Source organism: Somniosus microcephalus, chromosome 6 (assembly GCF_052327205.1).
Source record: "Somniosus microcephalus isolate GS21.2 chromosome 6, FLI_Smic_1.0, whole genome shotgun sequence".
NCBI classification, from domain to species: Eukaryota; Metazoa; Chordata; class Chondrichthyes; order Squaliformes; family Somniosidae; genus Somniosus; species Somniosus microcephalus.
Window position 1 is genome coordinate 30,761,158 of NC_140992.1, and position 20,267 is coordinate 30,781,424.

Sequence of the window (20,267 nt, forward strand, 5' to 3'; positions counted from 1 at the left end):
AGCTCCTCCCACTCTCTCTGCCTCGCCCCTTGGGCTGAGGGCAGTGTGTGCGCGCGTGCGCGGCCGGAGCTGGCGCTGGAGCTCCTCCCACCCTCAATGCCCCGCCCCCTGAGCTGAGGACGGGGTGTGTGTGTGTGTGTGTGTGTGTGTGCGCGCGCGCGTGCGCGGTCGGAGCTGGCGCTGCGCCAATGAGAGAGCGTGACGGGACGTTGACGGGGCGTGACACGAAGCGACGCGCGCGCGGGCGGGGTCAGGGCCGGGCCCCGCCCCTCCGAGTGTCCATCAACGGATGTGAGGGATACAAAGATGTACAGTCGGCGAGCGCTGCCAGGGAGTCATGGCGGAAGAAGTTAAAGCGGTTCGCATCTTACAGAGCCTGAGGGGCAAAATCTGTGAGTTGGCTTTATTTCTCACCCTCCTCCTTTTACTACTTGTCCGTGCTGCCTGTTCACCCCCTCTCTTCCCCCACCCCGGGGCCGGCCTGGTTCGGTTCGGCTTGCGGGGGCTTGTTGACGGCTGAGGTGAGGCAGCCGGCGGCGGGGAGTGGGTGCAGAAACGCACGGCGACTCCGGAGTTGCGCGAGGTGCCTGATCTCCTCGACCGTCTCTTCCTTCTCTCCCTCCCTGCTGAGCGAGTGTGTTAAAGTGGCCGAGGCGCTGCGCTTTGGGAATGTTCTCTTCACCACCACCCCCACTCCCCCTTCTCTCTGGTTTCCATTTCCAATGGTTGATGTTGAACCCCAGTGCACGGCCCCGGCACAAGCTGCTGTTGCTCCTTGTGGGCATTGGGATTTTTCTTTCTGGTTTGGCCGAAACTTCTTGAATGCCCCCTCCCCTCCCCACCCAGATTGAGAAAAGGAGTCTCCGGGCGTCCCCAGTGAATTTACAGAGAGTAAAACTGTTTGTATGAAAGGGGGAGAAGTTTTGGTCTACCGATTTGGCCATCTTGGATTAGGTTTGACACCTTGAAGTGTCAGTTGCTTTTTCTGAAAGGGCACAGGTTCAGGTTGAACACAATCAGGGTATTATTTCCATAGGGAGATAGAAGCGGTGCTATGTGTACTTATTGAAAATAGTGTATACGTTCTAATAAAATCGCAGTTAAAAACTTGGGTGTCGTACATAATTTGTCTATATTTTGCCATCGCGTGTAGAAATAGCTGAGCATTAAGTTCAGCCAGTGGAAATGACAGTGCAATATCGAAAGCATTGCTCTTTTGTGATCTATAACATTTTAGAAACCAGATTTTCTTTGTCTGATATGTGAAGCACCTTGGGACGTTTTATTCCGGCAAGGGCGCTCTCTAAATGTAAGTAGTTGTTGATATCACGTTTGTTTTGCCACAGTCTCAATTGTAACAGCTCTTGACTACATTTATGCCCCAATTAGAGAGGAGTTTTCCCATTGGATTATAGTGAGCAGTGATCTGGTTACTGTGCTCAAACCGACTGTAAATCTTCATACTACCCGTTGAGGTTCACAACAGTGGCTTTAAAGTTGTGTGTGCTGTTGGTGTAACTATGTTCCGAACTCCTCCTGTTTGATTCTTCCAGTCAAATTGTTCCTATATTCACTTGTTCCTACATTCACTTGCTAGTCTATTTGTTCCAGAGCCCAGCCCATCCCTCACTCACGCTACTCTCTCTTATTTCATGGCTATCCTGAAGATAAACCAAAGTTTGTGTGGGTAGTGTTATTAGCTTCTCTGGTCCTGAAGGTAATCACAAGAGTTATTTTATAATACATATGTACACGAAGCTAACCTTTTGCTGTTCTACCGCAGAACTATTTTAAACTCTGCTAATACCTGAAGATTAAGTACAGTGGTGGATTCTAATTGTACCTCAACGTGTGAAAAGACTTTTGAGTTCACTCTCTCTCTCTTTTGGCATGCTTATGCGTTTGCTGTAGTCTACCTCTGGTTTTACTGACCCACTCAATTGAAATCAGTTGAAATTCATCATTATAACTCGGCAGTTATTCCATATTTATTCATTTTAGAAACTTTTATTGCATTAAAATGGGTCAGGAAATATGTATAAAGAAAGACTTGCATTGTATATAGCACCTTTCACGACCTCGGGATGTCCCAAAGCGTTTTACTACTAATGAAATACTTTTTGAAGCGTAGTTGCTGTTGTAATGTAGACAACGCGGCAGCCAATTTGCGCACAGCAAGGTCCCATGAACAGCAATGAGAAAATGACCAAATCTTTTTTTAAGTGATGTTGGTTGAGGGATAAATATTGGCCAGGGCACTGGGGAAAACGCCACTGCTCCACTTAGAAATAGTGCCATAGGATTTTTTACGTCTACTTGAGAGGGCAGACAGGGCTTTGGTTTAACGTCTTATCCGAAAGATGGCACCTCTGACAGTATTGCACAGGAATGTCGGCCTAGATTATAGCTCAACAAGTCTCGAGTGGATCTTGAACCCACGGCCTTCTGAGGGAAGAGTGTTGACCACTGAGCCAGGGCTGGCACCTATAATATCCTTTATTTAATAGCCCTGCAGAAGGATAATCTCTGATGAATGAAACCACTAATAGAACGTACTAATATTTATCCAGAGTGATGAGAACTAAGAATTCCACTGTGTTGCTTTATGACCTGTAAATTCCTCGGTACGAATAGCATGGACATTGAATGAATACTTGAATCAGCATTGTTTATTGAGTGTGCTGAGGTAGTTCTTGTTGGACGATGAGTGCTTTAATTGGAACCCTTTTGTAGTAATATGGAATAAATTCTGGTAAATCTGATCTGGTAGGGACATAGTCTTGGGCTTCTGCTAGAAGGTGATTTTTGGGTTTCTGTGGTGAATGCTTTTATTGGAAGGAAGGCTGTGGTGTTTTCAATTAATAAAGAAATACTGTCTTCATAGAAAAGCTTATTTGTCACACTGGTGTGAGTATTAAGTCCAAGGGATGCAGATTTTAACGTTTATGGTGGCCAGATCTGGCTGGACCACGTAAAGCACTATCCGGTCCTACTCTCCTCTGCCAAAACTGCTCACAATTTCAGGATCATCCTGGAATGCAAAGATAACCCCTGGCTGCTCTTTTCCATTGCAAACTGTCTTCTTAAACCCCCTCTCTCCTGCCTCCCCCGACCCTCTCATCCAACAAGTGTGAGGAGCTCATGAACTCCTTTGTCACTAAGATTGAGACAATCCATTAGCTGCCATCACCAGATATGGCTGGATCATATCAAGTATTATCGAGCCCCGCTCTCCATCACTAAAACTGCCCACTATTCAAAGATCATCCAGGAAGGCAAAGATAACACCAGGCCTCTCTTCACCACTAACGGGATCTCAAACCACCCTCCCCTACCTCCTCCTCCCTCACCAACAATAAATGTGAGGAGCTCATGGACTTTTTTGTTAAAAAGATCAAGAACATCTATTCAGCTGCCTCTGCTACTTCCCACCCTGCCCCTAGTCACCGGGCCTAACTTCCTCTCTGTTTTCCCCCCACTGCCCTAACCTTGACTTTGCATATTTCTCTAGTTTCTCTCCTATCTCCCCTCATGCCCTCTCAAAGCTCATCTTGTCAATGAGACTGACCTCCTGCTCTCTCGACCCTATTTCTACTAAACTACAGAACACCCAACTTCCCTTCCTGGCAGCCACGTTAGCTGATATTGTTAACGGTTCCCTCTCCTCGGGTATTGTTCTCCTCGGGTATTGTCCCCCTCCTTCAAATTTGCCGTCATTGCCACTCTCCTCAAAAAACCCTTCCTCGCCCCCTCTGTCCTTGCAAACTACCACCCCATCTCCAAACTCCCTTTCCTCAAGTCCTTGAACATGTTGCCTCCCAAATCTCTGCCTGTCTTTCCCACAACTCCATGTTTGAATCCCTCCAATCAGGTTTCCGCCCCTGCCACAGTATCGAAATGGCTCTTATCAAAGTCACGAATGACATCCTAGGACTGTGTCTGTGGTAAACTATCCCTCCTCATCCTTCTCAACCTGTCTGCAGCCTTTGACACAGTTGACCACATCGTCCTCCTCTGATGCCTTTCTGTCGTCCAGCTGGGTGGGACTGCCTTTGCCTAGTTCCATTCTTATCTATCCAGTTGTAGCCTGAGAATCACCTGGAATGGCTTCTCTTCCTGCTGCCGCACCGTTGCCTCTGTAGTCCTCCAAGGAGCTATTCTCTGCCCCCTCCTATTTCTCATCTACATGCTGCCCCTTGGCAACATCATCTGAAAACACAGCGTCAGTTTCCACATGTATGCTAACGACACCCAGCTCTACCTCACCACCTTTCTCGATCCCTCAACTGTCTCTCACTGGCCCCACTGCTTGTCTGACATCCACCACTGGATGAGCAGAAATTTCCTTCGACTAAATATTGGGAAAACCGAAGTCATTGTCTTTTGTCCCCGCCACAAACTCTGTTCCCTAGCCCCGACTCCACCTCTCTCCCTAGCAGCTGCCTGAGACTGAACCAGACCGCTCGCAACCTTGGTGTCATATTTGATCCCGAGATGAGCTCCCAACCACATCCGTTCCATCACCAAGACTGCCTACTTCCACCTCCGTAACATCACCCGATTCTGGCCCTGCCTCAGCTCATCTGCTGCTAAAACCCTCCTCCAAGCCTTTGTTACCTCGAGACTTGACTATTCCAACGCACTCCTGGCTGGCCTCCCATCTTCCACTTTGAAATCATAAACTTGAGGTCACCCAAAACTCTGCCGCCCGTGTCTTAATTCGCTCCAAGTCTGTTCACGCATCACTCCTGTGTTTACTGACCTACATTGGCTCCAGGTTAAGCAATGGCTTGATTTTAAAATTTTCACCCTTGCTTACAAAGCCCTCCATGGCCTCCCACTTCCTCCCTATCTGTCACCACCTCCAGCCCTACAACCCTCCGATCTCTGCACTCCTCCAATTCTGGCCTCTTGTGCATCCCCTATTTTAATCGCTCCACCATTGGTGGCTGTGCCTTCAAGCTATTGAGGCCCTAACCTCTGGAATTCTCTCCCTAAAACCTCTCTGCCCTCTAGCTCTCGCCTCCTTTAAGACGCTCCTTAAAACCCACCTCTTTGACCATGCTTTTGGTCATCTGCCCTAATATCTCCTCCTGTGGCTCGGTGTCAAATTTTGTTTAATAATGTTCCTGTGACGCACCCGTGGGACGTTTTACTACATTAAATGCACATTAAATCAAGTTGTTTATGTAAAGCATATCACTGCATTTTTGGGCACAACTGGTGCACAGCTCTTCAAACAAAAAAAAATAGTTTTGCGAATACTTTTCAATGAGGATAGTGCCCCTTTAAGGCTGCAACTGCAAAATAGTTACAAAAGATTATTTTCAACTGTGAGCTGCAGGGAAGACTTGCAAGAGATGACTGCATTCCTCAACTTTACTAATAGCACTGACACAGTCTGGATTTAAGGCTGTTGTGCTTTAGTGGTACTGAGAAGAGCAGGAAAGTCATTTGGCCAGAAGATTAGAGAATCTGAGGCCTGCATGGAGATTGACATGTAGACCAGGTTCAACAGAGATGAGGGTCGGCATGATATGTGAAAGTCATCCACCGTTGGCACATACGTTTGTGCTGGGTGGGCCAAGGCAGCAACAACAGCAGAGGACAGCAGCAGAAATGGGGAGTGCAATCTGAGCAGCAGAGAGAGAGAGATACACATACGCGCACACGTTCCTCAGGAGTTTGAGGGAAGGAATCCCTTTGCAAGGCAGCAGATATATGCTGTTTGACTTCAGAGTGCCTGTTGAAGGTCCGCTCGCCCCAATGCTATTTTGAAACCGTTTCTGAGCGTGATGATCCTGCTCATTGGTTTGACCTGTAAGTCCCAAGTGCTGCCTGCTTATTTTTCCTCATTCCTTGGGTTGTTGCTCTGCCTGTGTAATGTTTCCACTGTCGGTGAGTGCCTATCTTGCAGCTTAGACACTTTCCTCAGTACCACCTCTGATGTCTGTGTCTCTGAGGGGGAATGAGGAGTGGCCTTATTGTAAACGACTGTGCAAGCTCTTACCATATTATTATGATGTGTTGAATTATGCTGATATCATGGAAACACAATTGTATTTTAATACATTTGTTTTTCCCTGTGCTTTGCATACTGTTATGCATGTAAAGTATGTCTTGCATTGAGTTTCACATGTAGTACTGGCCTTCCATTTCTGTTTTTGAAATGGTTGTCTGGAGTACAATAGCAAAATACTGCGGATGCTGGAAATCTGAAATAACAAAATGCTGGAAATACTCAGCAGGCCAGGCAGCATCCGTGGAGAGAGAACGGATGCTGCCTGGCCTGCTGAGTATTTCCAGCATTTTCTGTTATGTCTGGAGTACATATTCAGCTGTCAATCTCCTTTACACCCTCACGTTTTCTCACCCCCTTTCCTTCCATGAACACATTGTGCTTTGTCCCTGATATACAGTAAGCACAAATGGGTACAAGGTATTTTTCGGACCTTGCTCATCTACTGAGAGCAAGACCAAGATTGTGCTTTGAGATTTTTCACAATGTGAAAGCCACTATATAATTGCATGTTTTTTTTATTGTGTATTAGGTTCTTCGTATTATACTGAGACTGTACAGAAGGAATTTTGACTTGAGTTTGCTTGATTCATCGTCCTTAACCCTTCCCTGAGCCTCTGCAGTAACTTTTGTACCCTGAAGAGTGTGAGGGAGGTGTTTCCAAATGTGATTATTGTTTCTTGAAGCAGACCAAAAAAATTCCTCTGATATGAGACCAAGAGGGTACCTGAAAGGTTTTGATAGTGTGATGTGCAGGCTTTTCATGCCTTTTAAGTTGAGTTCCGTAGACTCAGTGGGTAAATGTACAGTGTGGTACTGAGCCGTAGAGTCGAAGGTCCCAGGTCTGTGCTTCGTTAACTGGGTACACTACAGTGGCCTCAATATATCCGGCGAAGGGAAGAGAGAAAATCAGGCAGGATCCTTGGTCCTGATCGCGCGCCACTGAACCACAAGTAAGTGTGGGTGTTGGGTGAGGACAAATCAGTCTTGACTAATTCTTTCTCCTCTTCCTCCACCAACTGTATAGGCTGACATATAAAGAATGCTCACTCGGGCTAGGTTCAGATGGATGCTGGCATCCAAAAGGGTTACAGGAGAGACATTTTTGGAAGGAGGGTCAATCCATGTTAAACTGATTAATAGCTATCTTGCCAGGGCTAGGCTTTTGTTTGGTAAAAATATAATCGAGCAGTGTATAGTCAAGGAGTGAATTATTAACATGTGATGAAACCTTGCGTCTCAAACAGCCAAAAACAAATTTTTGGTTTTCTTCCCCCCCCCATTTAATTCCCCATTGTGTCTGGGGGAGTACACAATATAAGTTGAGAGAGGCAGCTCAGAAGCACGATGGCTGATGATGTTGGAAGTGAGAATCATAAATAGTTTCTTTTGACATTGGCCTTTACAAGGAAGTTTTTTGGAGAATACATGGGGGTAAACAATACCTTGTAACTGTGCATGTAGTGTTTTAACAAGTGTGAAATCCTCAACTTTGTGTCTGGTCAAGGTTATTAACTATTGATTAGAAAAATCCTTCCAGTCTGACTCTCGCTCTCGGCCCATGTGTGTAAGAGTCAATGTTGAAGGTTAATAGGTGCTCTGCAAATAAAACTAAGTGTTTATTTTTGATATATATATTATTGAGTGGCATAGTGTCAGAATCAGACTTTTGCAGTAGATAAGGGGGCATTTAATCCATCGTGCCTGCGGAGGCTCTCTTGAGAACTATCTGATTAGCCCCATTACCCTGCTCTTTCCCCATCCCCTTTAGATTTAAAATTTTTCAAATATTTATTCACTTCCTTTCTCAAAGTTGTTATGTTTTCTGCTTCCACCACTCTTTCTGGTAGGGTATTCTGTGTCCTAACAATCTCCTGCATTAAAAAAAAATCTTCTAACCTCTGTATTTTGCCCTCTAGCTATTGACTTATCGACCAGTGGAAATAGTTTTATCTTATTAAAAGCCCTTGTAATCTTAAACACGTATCAGATCTTGTATCTTAATATTCTAATGGAAAATAGCCTTAGTTTCTCTAGTCACTGCTCACAACTAAAGCCTCTCATTCCTGGTATTTTAGTGAATCTCTTCTGCACCTTCTCCATGGCCTTGACATTCTTCCTAAAGTGGTGCAATTATATAGGGCCTTGGTGAGACCACACTTGGAGTAATGTGTACAGTTTTTGTCTCCTTACCTAAGGAAGGATATACTTGCCTTAGAGGGAGTGCAACGAAGGTTCACTAGACTGATTCCTGGGATGGGGGGGTTGTCTTATGAGGAGAGATTGAGGAAAGTAGGCCTATATTCTCTAGATATTTAGAAGGAGAGGTGATCTCATTGAAACATATAAAATTCTTACAGGGCTTGACAGAGTAGATGCTGGGAGGATGTTTCTTCTGGCTGGGGAGACTAGAAGTAGGGGTCACAGTCTCAGAATAAGGGGTTGGCCATTTAGGACTGAGATGAGACATTTTTCCACTGAGGGTGGTGAATCTTTGGAATTCTCTACCCAGAGGGTTGTGGATGCTCAGTCGTTGAGTATATTCAAGACAGAGATCGATAGAATTTTGGATACTAAGGGAATCAAGGGATATGGGGATAGTGCGGGAAGGTGGAGTTGAGCTAAAAGATCAGCCATGATCTGACTGAAAGGCTCAAAGGGCCAAAATGGCTTACTCCTGCTTCCATTTCTTCTTTTGTGTTCTTAAGTAGGGCACTGGACATTGGCAATGACGACAACAACATCATCAACTTGCATTTAAATAGTGCCTTTTTAATGTAGAAAAACTTCCTGGACGTGTAATAGAAAGGTCACTGAGCCAAAGAAGGCGATATTGGGAGGGGTGAGGAAACAATTGGTCAAGGAGGAGGGTGTTAGAGGAGCAGGAAGTGGAAAGGTGGAGGGGTATAGGGAGGTTATTCAGAGCATGGGGCCTAGTTGGCTGAAGGCATGGCTGCCAATGGTTGGTTGAAGGAAGGGGTTATTATCCACAAGAGGCCACAGTGGGAGGAATGAAGAGTTGAAAACATTCCATCTGTGACCTAACTAATGATTTGTATAGATTTAGCATTTCCTCATTGTTTTCGTATTCTGTACCCCTATTTATGAAACCCATGTGCTTTTTTTTATCACATTCCTCCCACATTTAAAAGTTTGTTTACCTGAACTCCAAAGTGTCTCTGCTTTTCTGCTTGTTTTACTGTTTAATGTATATGCCCTCCTTATTCTTGCTCACAGTTCTCTACATTAAATTTCATCTGATGTTTATCTACCCAATCACACAGAATCACAGAAACCCCACAGTGCAGATAGAGGCCATTTCGGCCCATCGAGCCTGCACCGACACATATCCCACCCGATCCCCGTAACCCCTACACCAACACGTATCCCACCCTATCCCTGTAACCCCACGTTTTTAATCCCCCTAATACTAAGGGTCAATTTATCATAGCCAATCAACCTAACCCGCACATTTTTGGAGTGTGGGAGGAAACCGGAGCACCCGGAGAAAACCCACGCAAACACGGGGAGAATGTGCAAACTCCACACAGACAGTCGCCCGAGGCCAGATTCGAACCCGGGTCCCTGGCGCTGTGAGGCAACAGTGCTAACCACTATGCCACCGTGCTGCCCCTCCATTAACCTATGTCCTCCTTGTGTGAAAACATGCGACTACTCTGCTTAATCTTCAAAGGTATTACCGCTTGTGCAGGTAGTTGTTATCTTACAATTACAGCAGGGATGAAGTATTAAAATAACAAGGCTATTTTGGCTCCAAACATTCTGGTTATATGGTTGAATGTTGGAAGCAGTGCAAATTTAAAAGAAGAAAAATCTTTAAAAATTTGCAGTTGGGTGCTATTTGTCGAGAAGTCTAACTCTTGTAGCCTCAGGTCGGTGGAACAGGCCTTGTGTAACTTTTCAGTACTTGAAGTTCACCAAATTTACAGCAGTCTTTGTAAAGGAAGTTAATCCAGTTGTAATGCTGCCACACAGTGTGATAAGCTTCCTGCCACACAACATTTGATAGCATCAGCTTATCTCATTTAATTTATTTTTGAGTTGAACCCCTCCCTGCAAAATCTGCTGGTATACCATGACCATTCATTTCACCTGAAGGTGTATGAAACACGGGACTGCATGTTTTATGCCGATGATGCTTGTGACAGCGCGATTTATGACTCCCTTAATACAACAACAACAGGGCACATTTCTATAGTGCCTTTTAACGTAGTAAAACTTCCCAAGGCGCTTCACAATAGTGTTATCAAACAAAATCCCTCATATTTTATTTAATTTGTTTGTGGGACCTTGCAGTGTGCAAAATTAACTGCCTCGTTTGCCTCATAACAGTGGTAGCTGCACTTAATTAATTCATTGGGATGTCCTAAGTATGCAGTGATGCAATGCATTATTATTTTATCAAATATATACATGTACCAAAGGCGGCAAGGAAATATGGGCCACCAAAATCCATGCATTTGGCATGTAGATTTAGATATTTTGTATTTATGTTAAATACCAGGAAATTAAGTAAGAACAGGAGCAGGCTATACGACTTCTCGAGCCCGCTCCACCATTCAATAAGATCATGGCTGATCTTTGACCTCCACTCCACTTTCCTGCCTGATCCCCATATCCCTTGATTCCCTTAGAGTCCATCCATATATATATAATAATAATATGTCTGTGTATATTGCGTACTGAATGCTGAAACTGTATTGCACAAGTGCATTTTTCTGTCCTGTGAAAAGCCTCCGAAGACAAGAAAAGTGCTTCAAATTGTTACAGGCCATAATAATGGTCATTCAGTAGTTCTGTTCACTGGGGACAGGTTTTATCTTTTTATCAAGGCTAAATGCGGTGGTTCTTGTGTTTGTTTTAACTTAACAAATACCTCGCGGGACCTTTTACAGCTTACAAAGACTGAGCACGTGGGTTTCATGGATTCAAAGTTATCTTAAATCTTCCCTTTTTGGGCCCGCACCACACACGTTGACTGCGAGTACGATCGGGCCACCTTTTCCAATAGCTCTCTTGAAACTGTTGTTGGAACATGAATTATGGATAATGGATTAAGTAGCTACGTGGTTTATTGCCCCTGCCCCAACGTCCCAAATTAGATTGACTGGAAATTTGTGGGGTGGAATTGCAGGGCAGAGCTGTGTCCATTGGTGTACTAATGCATGGATATGGGTGGTTCGGTGCTCGTTCTATGAACTGCATTTCAATAAACTTGACTGGACAGTAATGGGAAAGATACTTGATTTCAACCAATCCTGCTTGTACTATCCGTTTTCCTGCCCCCATGTCCCTTTTTTTGTTGAAGATTTTCTAACCATTTACACACCTATATAAAGTTTGGTAAAGCATTGTGAATTGCAGCCTGACGTGTGTGGAAGTAATTCCTTCTGTTTTTTATTGTGACTTGAGCAATCTCAAGGAGGAAAGCGAGGTAGGCACAGCCACCGATGGTTGAGTGATTTACAATCAGGGATGCTGAAGAGGGCAGAATTAGAGGAGTGCAGATATCTCGGGCGCGGGGGGAGGGGGGGTGTTTATGGGGCTGAAGGAGATTAGAGATGGGTAGAGGCGAGGCCATGGAGGGATTTGAAAATAAGGATGAGAATTTTGAAATCGAGGCGCTGCTTAACAGGGAGCCAATGTAGGTCAGCGAGCACGGGGGTGATGGGTGAACGGGACTTGGTGCGAGTTAGGACACGGACAGCCGAGTTTTGGATGACTTCAAAACAGTCAAGTCTAGAGATAACAAAGGCATGGATGAGGGTTTCAGCAGCGGATGAGCTGAGGCAAGGGTGGAGACGGGCGATGTTACCTACATAATAACAGCGGCTACATGTCAAAAGTGATTTGTGAAGTGCTTTGGGGTATCTTGAGGACATGAATGAAATCTATATAAATGCAAGGTTAAAAAAAAATTGCCTAACACTCTGACGGTTTTTGGTTTTGTTGGCATTTTATCTCCTTTGAATCTGCTTGTGAATTAAGGCACAACTTGTTCCTCATTTCTTCTGGTTGTGACATCAATACTGTTCGTCACTCAGTGTGAGATCAGTGATTGCTTGTCGCTCAAGAGCTACTTATTCATTTAGCAGTCAGGCTGAGATGCATTTAATCAGCCACCCTAAACCATATTCCCATATCCTCAATCAGTTTAAAAACAAATTCCCTCTAATGTTTACCCAATGTCCACAGCCCAGTGTGAAAACAAACTCGGTAACTGTTGGGCACTTCCCCTTTGACGAGCTCACAATACCACGACTTTTTTTTCAACCCCGTTGCTGCTTTTTAAAAATGTTTTGGTTGATTTAATTATTTTTATGCTTGTGACTCTCTCACCGGATTGCCTGCTCATCTGTCTAAGTTGACAAACTTACCATGTAAGTTACCTTGGGCGCTACAGCCAATCTCTACCACTCTGCAATGCACAAACTCTGCCACTTGAGTTATTTGCCCGTTATAAGTTTTGGAAGTAAGACCTGAGAAGTGACATAATTACTGTCTAATTTCTACCATTGCTCTCCTACTTGGGAACATAGGAACAGGAGTAGGCCATTCAGCCCCTCGAGACTGTTCCACTATTCAATTAGATCACATATCTGTATCTTATTTGTCCGCCTTGGTTCCATATTCCTTGATACCCTTACCTAACAAAAATCTGATCAATCTCTCTTTTGAAATTTTCAATTGACCTAGCCTTTGGGAGGGAGAGAGATCCAGATTTCCACTACCCTTTGTGCGAAGTAGTGCTTCCTGACCAATGTCCCCTCTAAATTGTCTTTGTATGCGGCCTGTTCATTTCAGTGCGCAGTCCCTTTAAATTTCTGTGCATGCGCGGTATTTCCAATGCAAAGGCTTGTGCGCGGCCTGTGCGGCGCCTTTCAGATTATTGTGTGGCCGCACACGCATGCAGCTTAAGAGGGAACATTGTTCCTGACATCACCCCTGAACAGCCTAACTCTAATTTTAAGGTTCTGCCCCCTTGTTCTGGACTTTCCCACTGGAGCAAAAAGTTTCTCTCTACCTACCTGATCAAATCCTTTAATCATTTTAAACCCCTCAATTAGATCACCTCTTAATCTTCTATACTCTAGGGAATACAAGCCTAGTCTTTGCAACTTGTCCTCATAATTTAACTTTTTTTTAGAGCCCCGGTATCATTCTGGTGAATCTGCGTTGCACCCCTCCAAGGCCTTCCTGAGGTGTGGTGCTCAGAACTGTACTACAGCTGTGTTTTTGGTTTCTTATCAATTTGCAACCCACTGTTTTGTATTCTGCATCAGAACTGAAAATGATCTTTCAAAAGTACTTGGACTATATTAACCCAAAAAGGTGCTTCTATGAACATTAACTAGGAAAAAATGAACCTCGCTGAATAAAATGCACTTTTTGCAATAGATGAGTTGGAGTGGGGCAGGGTGCAGCTGCAACAAAGGATTAACAGGAAATGATATGGTTGAAAGGTCAGAATTGAAAGGACAAATACTGGGATGTTTTAAGTTGGCGAAGTGCTCATCAGAACTGAGTGTTCATTCTTTCTGGAGGCTGATCAACTACGTGAATTCTCTTGCCTCCAAAGATTCTGTAGCAAAAATTTCAAAATGTTTGGTCTTCATTGGAGCATCCTATCTGTACACCTGGAGTAATCTTCATTGACCGAGATGGAGAATTGGAAGTCTGATTCCCAAGTATTGTCATGATCTTTTGTATAGAAAGATAGGAGCAGGAGTAGGCCATTCGGTCCCTCAAGCCTGTTTTGCCATTTAATGAGATCATGGCTGATCATCCAAATTCAGTACCCTATCCCTGCTTTCTCCCCATATCCCTTGATCCCTTTAGCCTTAAGAAATATATCTAACTCCTTCTTGAATATATTTAATGAATTGGCCGCAACTGCCTTCTGTGGTAGAGAATTCCACAGGTTCACCACTCTCTGGGTGAAGAAATTCTTCCTCATCTCAGTCCTAAATGGCTTACCCCTTATCCTTAGACTATGACCCCTGGTTCTGGACTCCCTTGCCATCGGGAACATCCTTCCTGTGTCTAGTCCTGTTAGAATTTTATAAGCTTCAACGAGATCCCCTCTCATTCTTCTAAACTCTAGTGAATATGTGATGAAATAACTGTGTGTTCTGGATTGTCTGTTGTTGTATTTGTTGTTAATGTCTGGAATGTTTTACAGGTGTAACCACTAATGTTCCTCCCTAGCTCCACCTTTATGGGTCCTCCTGATTGGTGTGCGTCTTATTTATAAGAGCTGGGTTTTACTCATAAGGGCTGGGTCGGTGATGAATGATGGTTGCCCTGTGTTAACTTGATGCCATGATTCTTACTTAATAAAAGCCTTTAGTTTTAACCTCATGGATTCAGGCAGTTATTTGGCACATCAATTTTATTAAGTAACAACTTTGGAAGATGGATCGATTCTTGAAACCAGAGCGTCTGGATATCGATCCCCATTCGGCAGATGCATCGAAGAAATTTACGCATTGGCTTTGATGTTTTGAATACTTCATCACATCGATCGATCCGACGGTTAACAAGTTGGGTCTTTTAACCAACTTGGTAAGTCATCAAACTTACTCTATATTTGAAGATATTACTACGTATGAAGAGGCCCTTGCAGCTCTTAAGGCCCAGTACCTTAAGTCGGTTAATGAAGTATACGCCAGGTATCTTTTGTCTACTCGCAGGCAATTACTCGAGGACTCCCTGGATGATTTCCTGCAGGATCTTAAGGCTTTGGCTAAGGATTACAATATGGCAGAGACAGCCTTGTAGTTGCATCAGGAAGAAGCCATCCGCGATTCTTTCATATCTGGCCTTCGATCTAATTATATTAGACAGAGACTCCTCGAGAATGACTCGTTAGTTTTAAAAACAGTTGTTGTTACGGCTCGATCGTTAGATGTAGCCCAGAAGAATTTAGAAGTGTATGCATCAGCCCATGCGTCTCTCTCAGCCTCGTGTGTTCCGAGTATGGAGGCATCCATAACGCCAATGGAGCCTCCACTTAATCCTACTGCTGCGGCTGTACCTCATGGGTCTAAGTGTTATTTTTGTGGCCAATCTAAACACTCCAGGCAAAGATGCCCAACCAGAGAGGCTACTTGTTTTAAATGTAAGAAACGGGGACATTTTAGTAAAGTGTGTAAAGGTAATCCTGTACCCGATGTCTTCTCTGCTGCCGCCTATCGTTTTACTCTAGCCTCGGTTATGGTTGACCAGACCATACCGTGTTCCTTGTCGAAATCTATGATGGACATCAAGATTAATGGTCGTCCTACTGGGTGTTTGATAGACTGTGGCAGTACTGAAAGTTTTATACATCCCAACCTTGTTAACTCCTGTTCATTGAAGGTGTATCCTACTCGAAGTGAAATTGTGATGGCGTCCAAGTCCCTTACTTCGGAGGTAACTGGATATTGTAAAGTCACATTGACCGTTAAGGATACAGAGTATAAGGACTTTAAACTCCTCATATTACCTCAGTTGTGTGTGAACTTAATTTTAGGCTTGGACTTCCAGTGTCAGCATGAGAACGTCACCCTTAAGTATGGTGGGTCTCAGCCTCCACTCAGTCTGCGGCCTTTCTACTTTAAATGTAAGTCCGCCTTCTTTGTTCGCGAACCTTGCTCCTAATTGTAGACCTATAGCGACTAAGAATCGACGGTATAGTTCAGAAGATAAAACATTTTATAAAAGAGGAAGTGGAAAGGCTTCAACGGGAGGGAGTCATCGAACACAGTAATAGCCCGTGGCGTGCCCAGGTGGTGGTGGTTAAAACTAATGAAAAGAAAAGACTTGTGGTCGATTTATAGCCAGACTATAAACTTGTATACCCAATTGGACGCCTATCCTTTGCCTCGTATTTCTGAGATGGTGAACCAGATAGCTCAGTATCGCGTGTTCTCCACCATTGATTTAAAGTCTGCCTACTATCAACTCCCTATCAAAATAGAAGACCGACCTTATACGGTCTTCGAAGCTAATGGGCGCCTGTACCAATTTCTTAGGGTGCCCTTTGGAGTGACGAATGGGGTATCCGTCTTCCAACGGGAGATGGATCGTATGGTGGATGAATACGCGTTGGAAGCAACATTCCCATACTTGGACAATGTTACTATCTGTGGGCATGACCAATGGGAGCATGATCAAAATCTCGCGAAGTTCCTAGAGACAGCAAAGAGGTTAAACCTGACCTACAATGAAAACAAGTGTACCTTCAATACTACACGTTTGTGTATTCTTGGTTGCGTTGTGGAGAATGTGGTAATCGGGCCGGATCCTGAAAGATTACGTCCACTTAAGGAATTACCTTTGCCTCACACTGCAAAAGCTTTAAGAAGGTGTCTGGGATTTTTTTCGTATTATGCCCAGTGGGTGGCTAGCTACTCAGATAAAGTCCGACCTCTTATTAAGTCGACGTCTTTTCCGCTATCGGTGGAAGCTCACGAGGCTTTCCGTAATATCAAACGGGACATTGAGAAGGCAGCGGTATGTGCTGTGGATGAGAAGATCCCTTTTCAAGTGGAAAGTGATGCATCTGATTTTGCGTTGGCAGCAACTCTTAACCAAGCTGGTAGACCAGTAGCTTTCTTCTCTCGTACATTGCAAGGACCAGAAGTTCGACATTCTTCAGTGGAAAAGGAGGCACAGGCGATTATTGAAGCAGTCAGGTATTGGAGACATTATCTCGCTGGCCGACGTTTTACGCTTATTACTGACCAGCGATCTGTGGCCTTTATGTTCAATACTAAGCAGAGAGGCAAGATCAAAAATGATAAGATTTTAAGATGGCAAATAGAACTGTCAACATATGACTGATATTCAGTACAGGCCTGGAGTATTTAATGAGCCATCGGATGCTTTGTCACGAGGAGTATGTGCTAGTCTAGGTATAGATAAGCTTCAAAGTCTCCATGATGCACTCTGCCATCCTGGGGTTACCAGAATGAACCACTTCATTAAGTCCCACAATCTACCCATCTATATTGAGGAGGTCCGGACAATGACCAGAACCTGTCGTGTTTGTGCTGAATGCAAACCCCACTTCTATAAGCCGTCCGAGCCAGCTCATCTTATTAAAGCAACTCGACCATTTGAGTCTCGATTTTAAAGGTCCCCTTCCATCGAGTGACCGTAATGTCTATTTTCTTAATATTATAGACGAGTACTCTCGGTTCCCTTTTGTTATCCCCTGTCCGGATGTGACCAGTGCTGTTGTAATTAAATGCCTCTGCCAACTGTTTTCTTTGTTTGGCATGCCTAACTATATACATAGTGATAGGGGTTCTTCCTTTATGAGCGAAGAATTGTGACAGTTTTTGCTATCGAAAGGGATTGCAACGAGTAGAACTACCAGCTATAACCCTCGTGGTAATGGGCAGGTCGAGAAAGAAAATGCGACAGTGTGGAAGGCTATCGTATTGTCTCTGAAGTTGCGAGGGCTGCCGACCCCTCGCTGGCAGGATGTCCTGCCAGACGTGCTGCATTCCATAAGGTCTCTTTTGTGTACAGCGACGAATGCTACCCTTCATGAAAGGATGTTTAGCTTTCCAAGAAAAGCTACTAATGGAGTATCGTTGCCCACATGGTTGACGACCACGGGCCCTGTGCTGTTGCGCAGACATGTGAGAGGCCACAAGACTGATCCACTGGTGGAGGAAGTACAACTCCTTCATGCTAATCCCCAGTATGCGTACATTCAATATCCAGATGGGCGAGAGGATACGGTCTCTATTAAAGATCTTGTACCTGCTGGAGCTCAGAGTTTGACTCTGAGAGTAGAGTTTTCAATCGTGGTATTGGACCTTCAGAGACACAAACCCTCAGTGTGGAAAACACTGAAGATTCTGGGAATTCGGATGAACCGGAGTTGGTACTCCGGGAGGAGCCTCGGCAAGAGTTAAGTCGTTCCCAGAGGACTATCAGACCTCCTGACAGACTGAATCTATAGCAGGGGGTGAATGTGATGAAATAACTGTGTTCTGGATTGTCTGTTGTTGTACTTGTTAATGTCTGGAATGTTTTACAGGTGTAACCACCAATGAAGTTTTAACCTCATGGATTCAGGCAGTTATTTGGCACATCAGAATATAAGCCTAATCGACCCAATCTCTCCTCATACGTCATTCCTGCCATCCCAGTTATCAGTCTGGTGAATCTTTGCACTCTCCATGGCAAGAACATCCTTCCTCAGATAAGGTGACCAAAACTGCACACAATACTCAAGGTGTGGTCTCACCAAGGCCCTGTACAACTGCAGCAAGACATCCTTGCTCCTGTACTCGAATCCTCTCGCTATGAAGGCCAACATATCATTTGCCGCCTTAACCACCTGCTGCACCTGCATGCGTACCTTCAGCGACTGGTGCACAAGGACACCCAGGTCTCGTTGCACTTCCCCCTTCTCCCAATCTATTGCCGTTCAGAAAATCTGTCTTCCTGTTCTTGCCACAAGTGGATAACCTCGCATTTATCCACATTGGACAGATGCATGGCAGATGCAGTATAATCACCCAACCTGTCCAAATCATCCTGGAGTTTCTCGGCATCCTCCTCACAGCACACACGCCCACCCAGCTTTGTGTCGTCTGCAAACTTGGAGATATTACATCTAGTTCCCTCGTCTAGATCATTTAATATATATTGTGAATAGCTGGGGTCCAAGGACCGATCCCTGCGGTACCCCACTAGTCACTGCCTGCCACTTGGAAAAAGACCCGTTTATTCCAACTCTTTGCTTCCTGTCTGCCAACCAGTTCTCTATCCAAGTCAGTGCCTTACCCCCAATCCCATGTGCTTTATCTTTGCACGCCAATCTCTTATGCGGGACCTTATCGAAAGCCTTCTGAAAGTCCAAATACACCACATCCACTGGTTCTCCCTTATCTATTCTACCAGTTACATCCTCAAAAAATTCCAGTAGATTAGTCAAGCATGATTTACCTTTTGTAAATCCATGTTGACTTTGTCCGATCCTGTCACTGTTTTCCAAGTGCTCTGCTATTACATCTTTTATAATGGACTCTAGCATTTTCCCCACTACCGATGTCAGGCTTACCGGTCTATAATTCCCTGTTTTCTCTCTACCACCTTTTTTAAATAGTGGGGTTACATTAGCTACCCTCCAATCCATAGAATTTTGGAAGATGACAGCAATGCATCTACTATTTCTCGGGCCACTTCCTTAAGTACCCTAGGATGTAGATTATCAGGCCCTGGGGCTTTATCGGCCTTCAATGCCGTCAATTTCCCTAACACCATTTCCCTACAAATACTGATTTCATTCAATTCCTCCCTCATTAGACCCTATATTTCCCGACATCTCTGGAAGGTTATTTGTGTCCTCCTTTGTGAAGACAGAACCAAAGTATGTATTTAATTGGTCTGCCATTTCTTTGTTCCCCATTATAAATTCCCCTGATTCTGACTGCAAGGGACCTACGCTTGACTTCACCAATCTTTTTCTCTTCACATATCTATAGAAGCTTTTACAGTCAATTTTTATGTTCCCTGCAAGTTTACTCTCATTTCTATTTTCTCCCTCTTAATTAATCCCTTTGTCCTCCTTTGCTGAATCCTAAACTGCTCCCAATCCTCAAGTTTGCTGATTTTTTTTTTCTGGCCAATTTATATGTCCTCTCCTTGGATCTTATGCTATCCCTAATTTCCCTTGTTAGCTATGGTTGAGTCACCTTTTTTGTTTTATTTTTATGCCAAACAGGGATGAACAAATTCTGTAGTTCATCCATGCGATCTTTAAATGTTTGCCATTGCCTATCCACCATCGACCCTTTAAGTAACGTTCCCCAATCCATCCAAGCCAACTTGCGCCTCATACCATCGTAGTTTCCTTTATTTAAATTCAGGACCCTAGTCTCGGAGTCAACTACTTCACTCTCCATCATATTATGATCGCTCCTCCCCAAGGGGCCTCGCACAACAACATTGCTAATTAATCCTTTCTCATTACATAATACCCAGTCTAAGATGGCCTGATCTCTAGTTGGTTCCTCGACATATTGGTCCAGGAAACCATCCCGTATACACTCTAGGAATTCCTCCTCCACAGTATTGTTACTAATTTGGTTAGCCCAATCTATATGTAGATTAAAGTCACCCAAGCGGGTAAGTGATTGGTTGGTTGGTTGGTTGGTAAGTTTTTCTCCCTTTTTAAGCTTAAATATCTGGTTTATAGTTTCTAAGGTGTGATATTCATCAT

The 20,267-nt window shown here is 44.2% G+C and overlaps 1 protein-coding gene across 1 annotated transcript in view; it reads left to right on the forward strand.

Moving 5' to 3' along the window:
- The first annotated feature begins 276 nt into the window (after positions 1-276).
- Positions 277-20,267, forward strand: part of rasa2 (RAS p21 protein activator 2) — a 191,712-nt gene continuing 171,721 nt past the window's right edge. Inside the window, exon 1 of the mRNA XM_085989925.1 lies at positions 277-392. Coding sequence (XP_085846051.1) covers positions 338-392 — 55 coding nt within the window. The 5' untranslated portion in view covers positions 277-337. The remainder of the gene's footprint in view (positions 393-20,267) is intronic.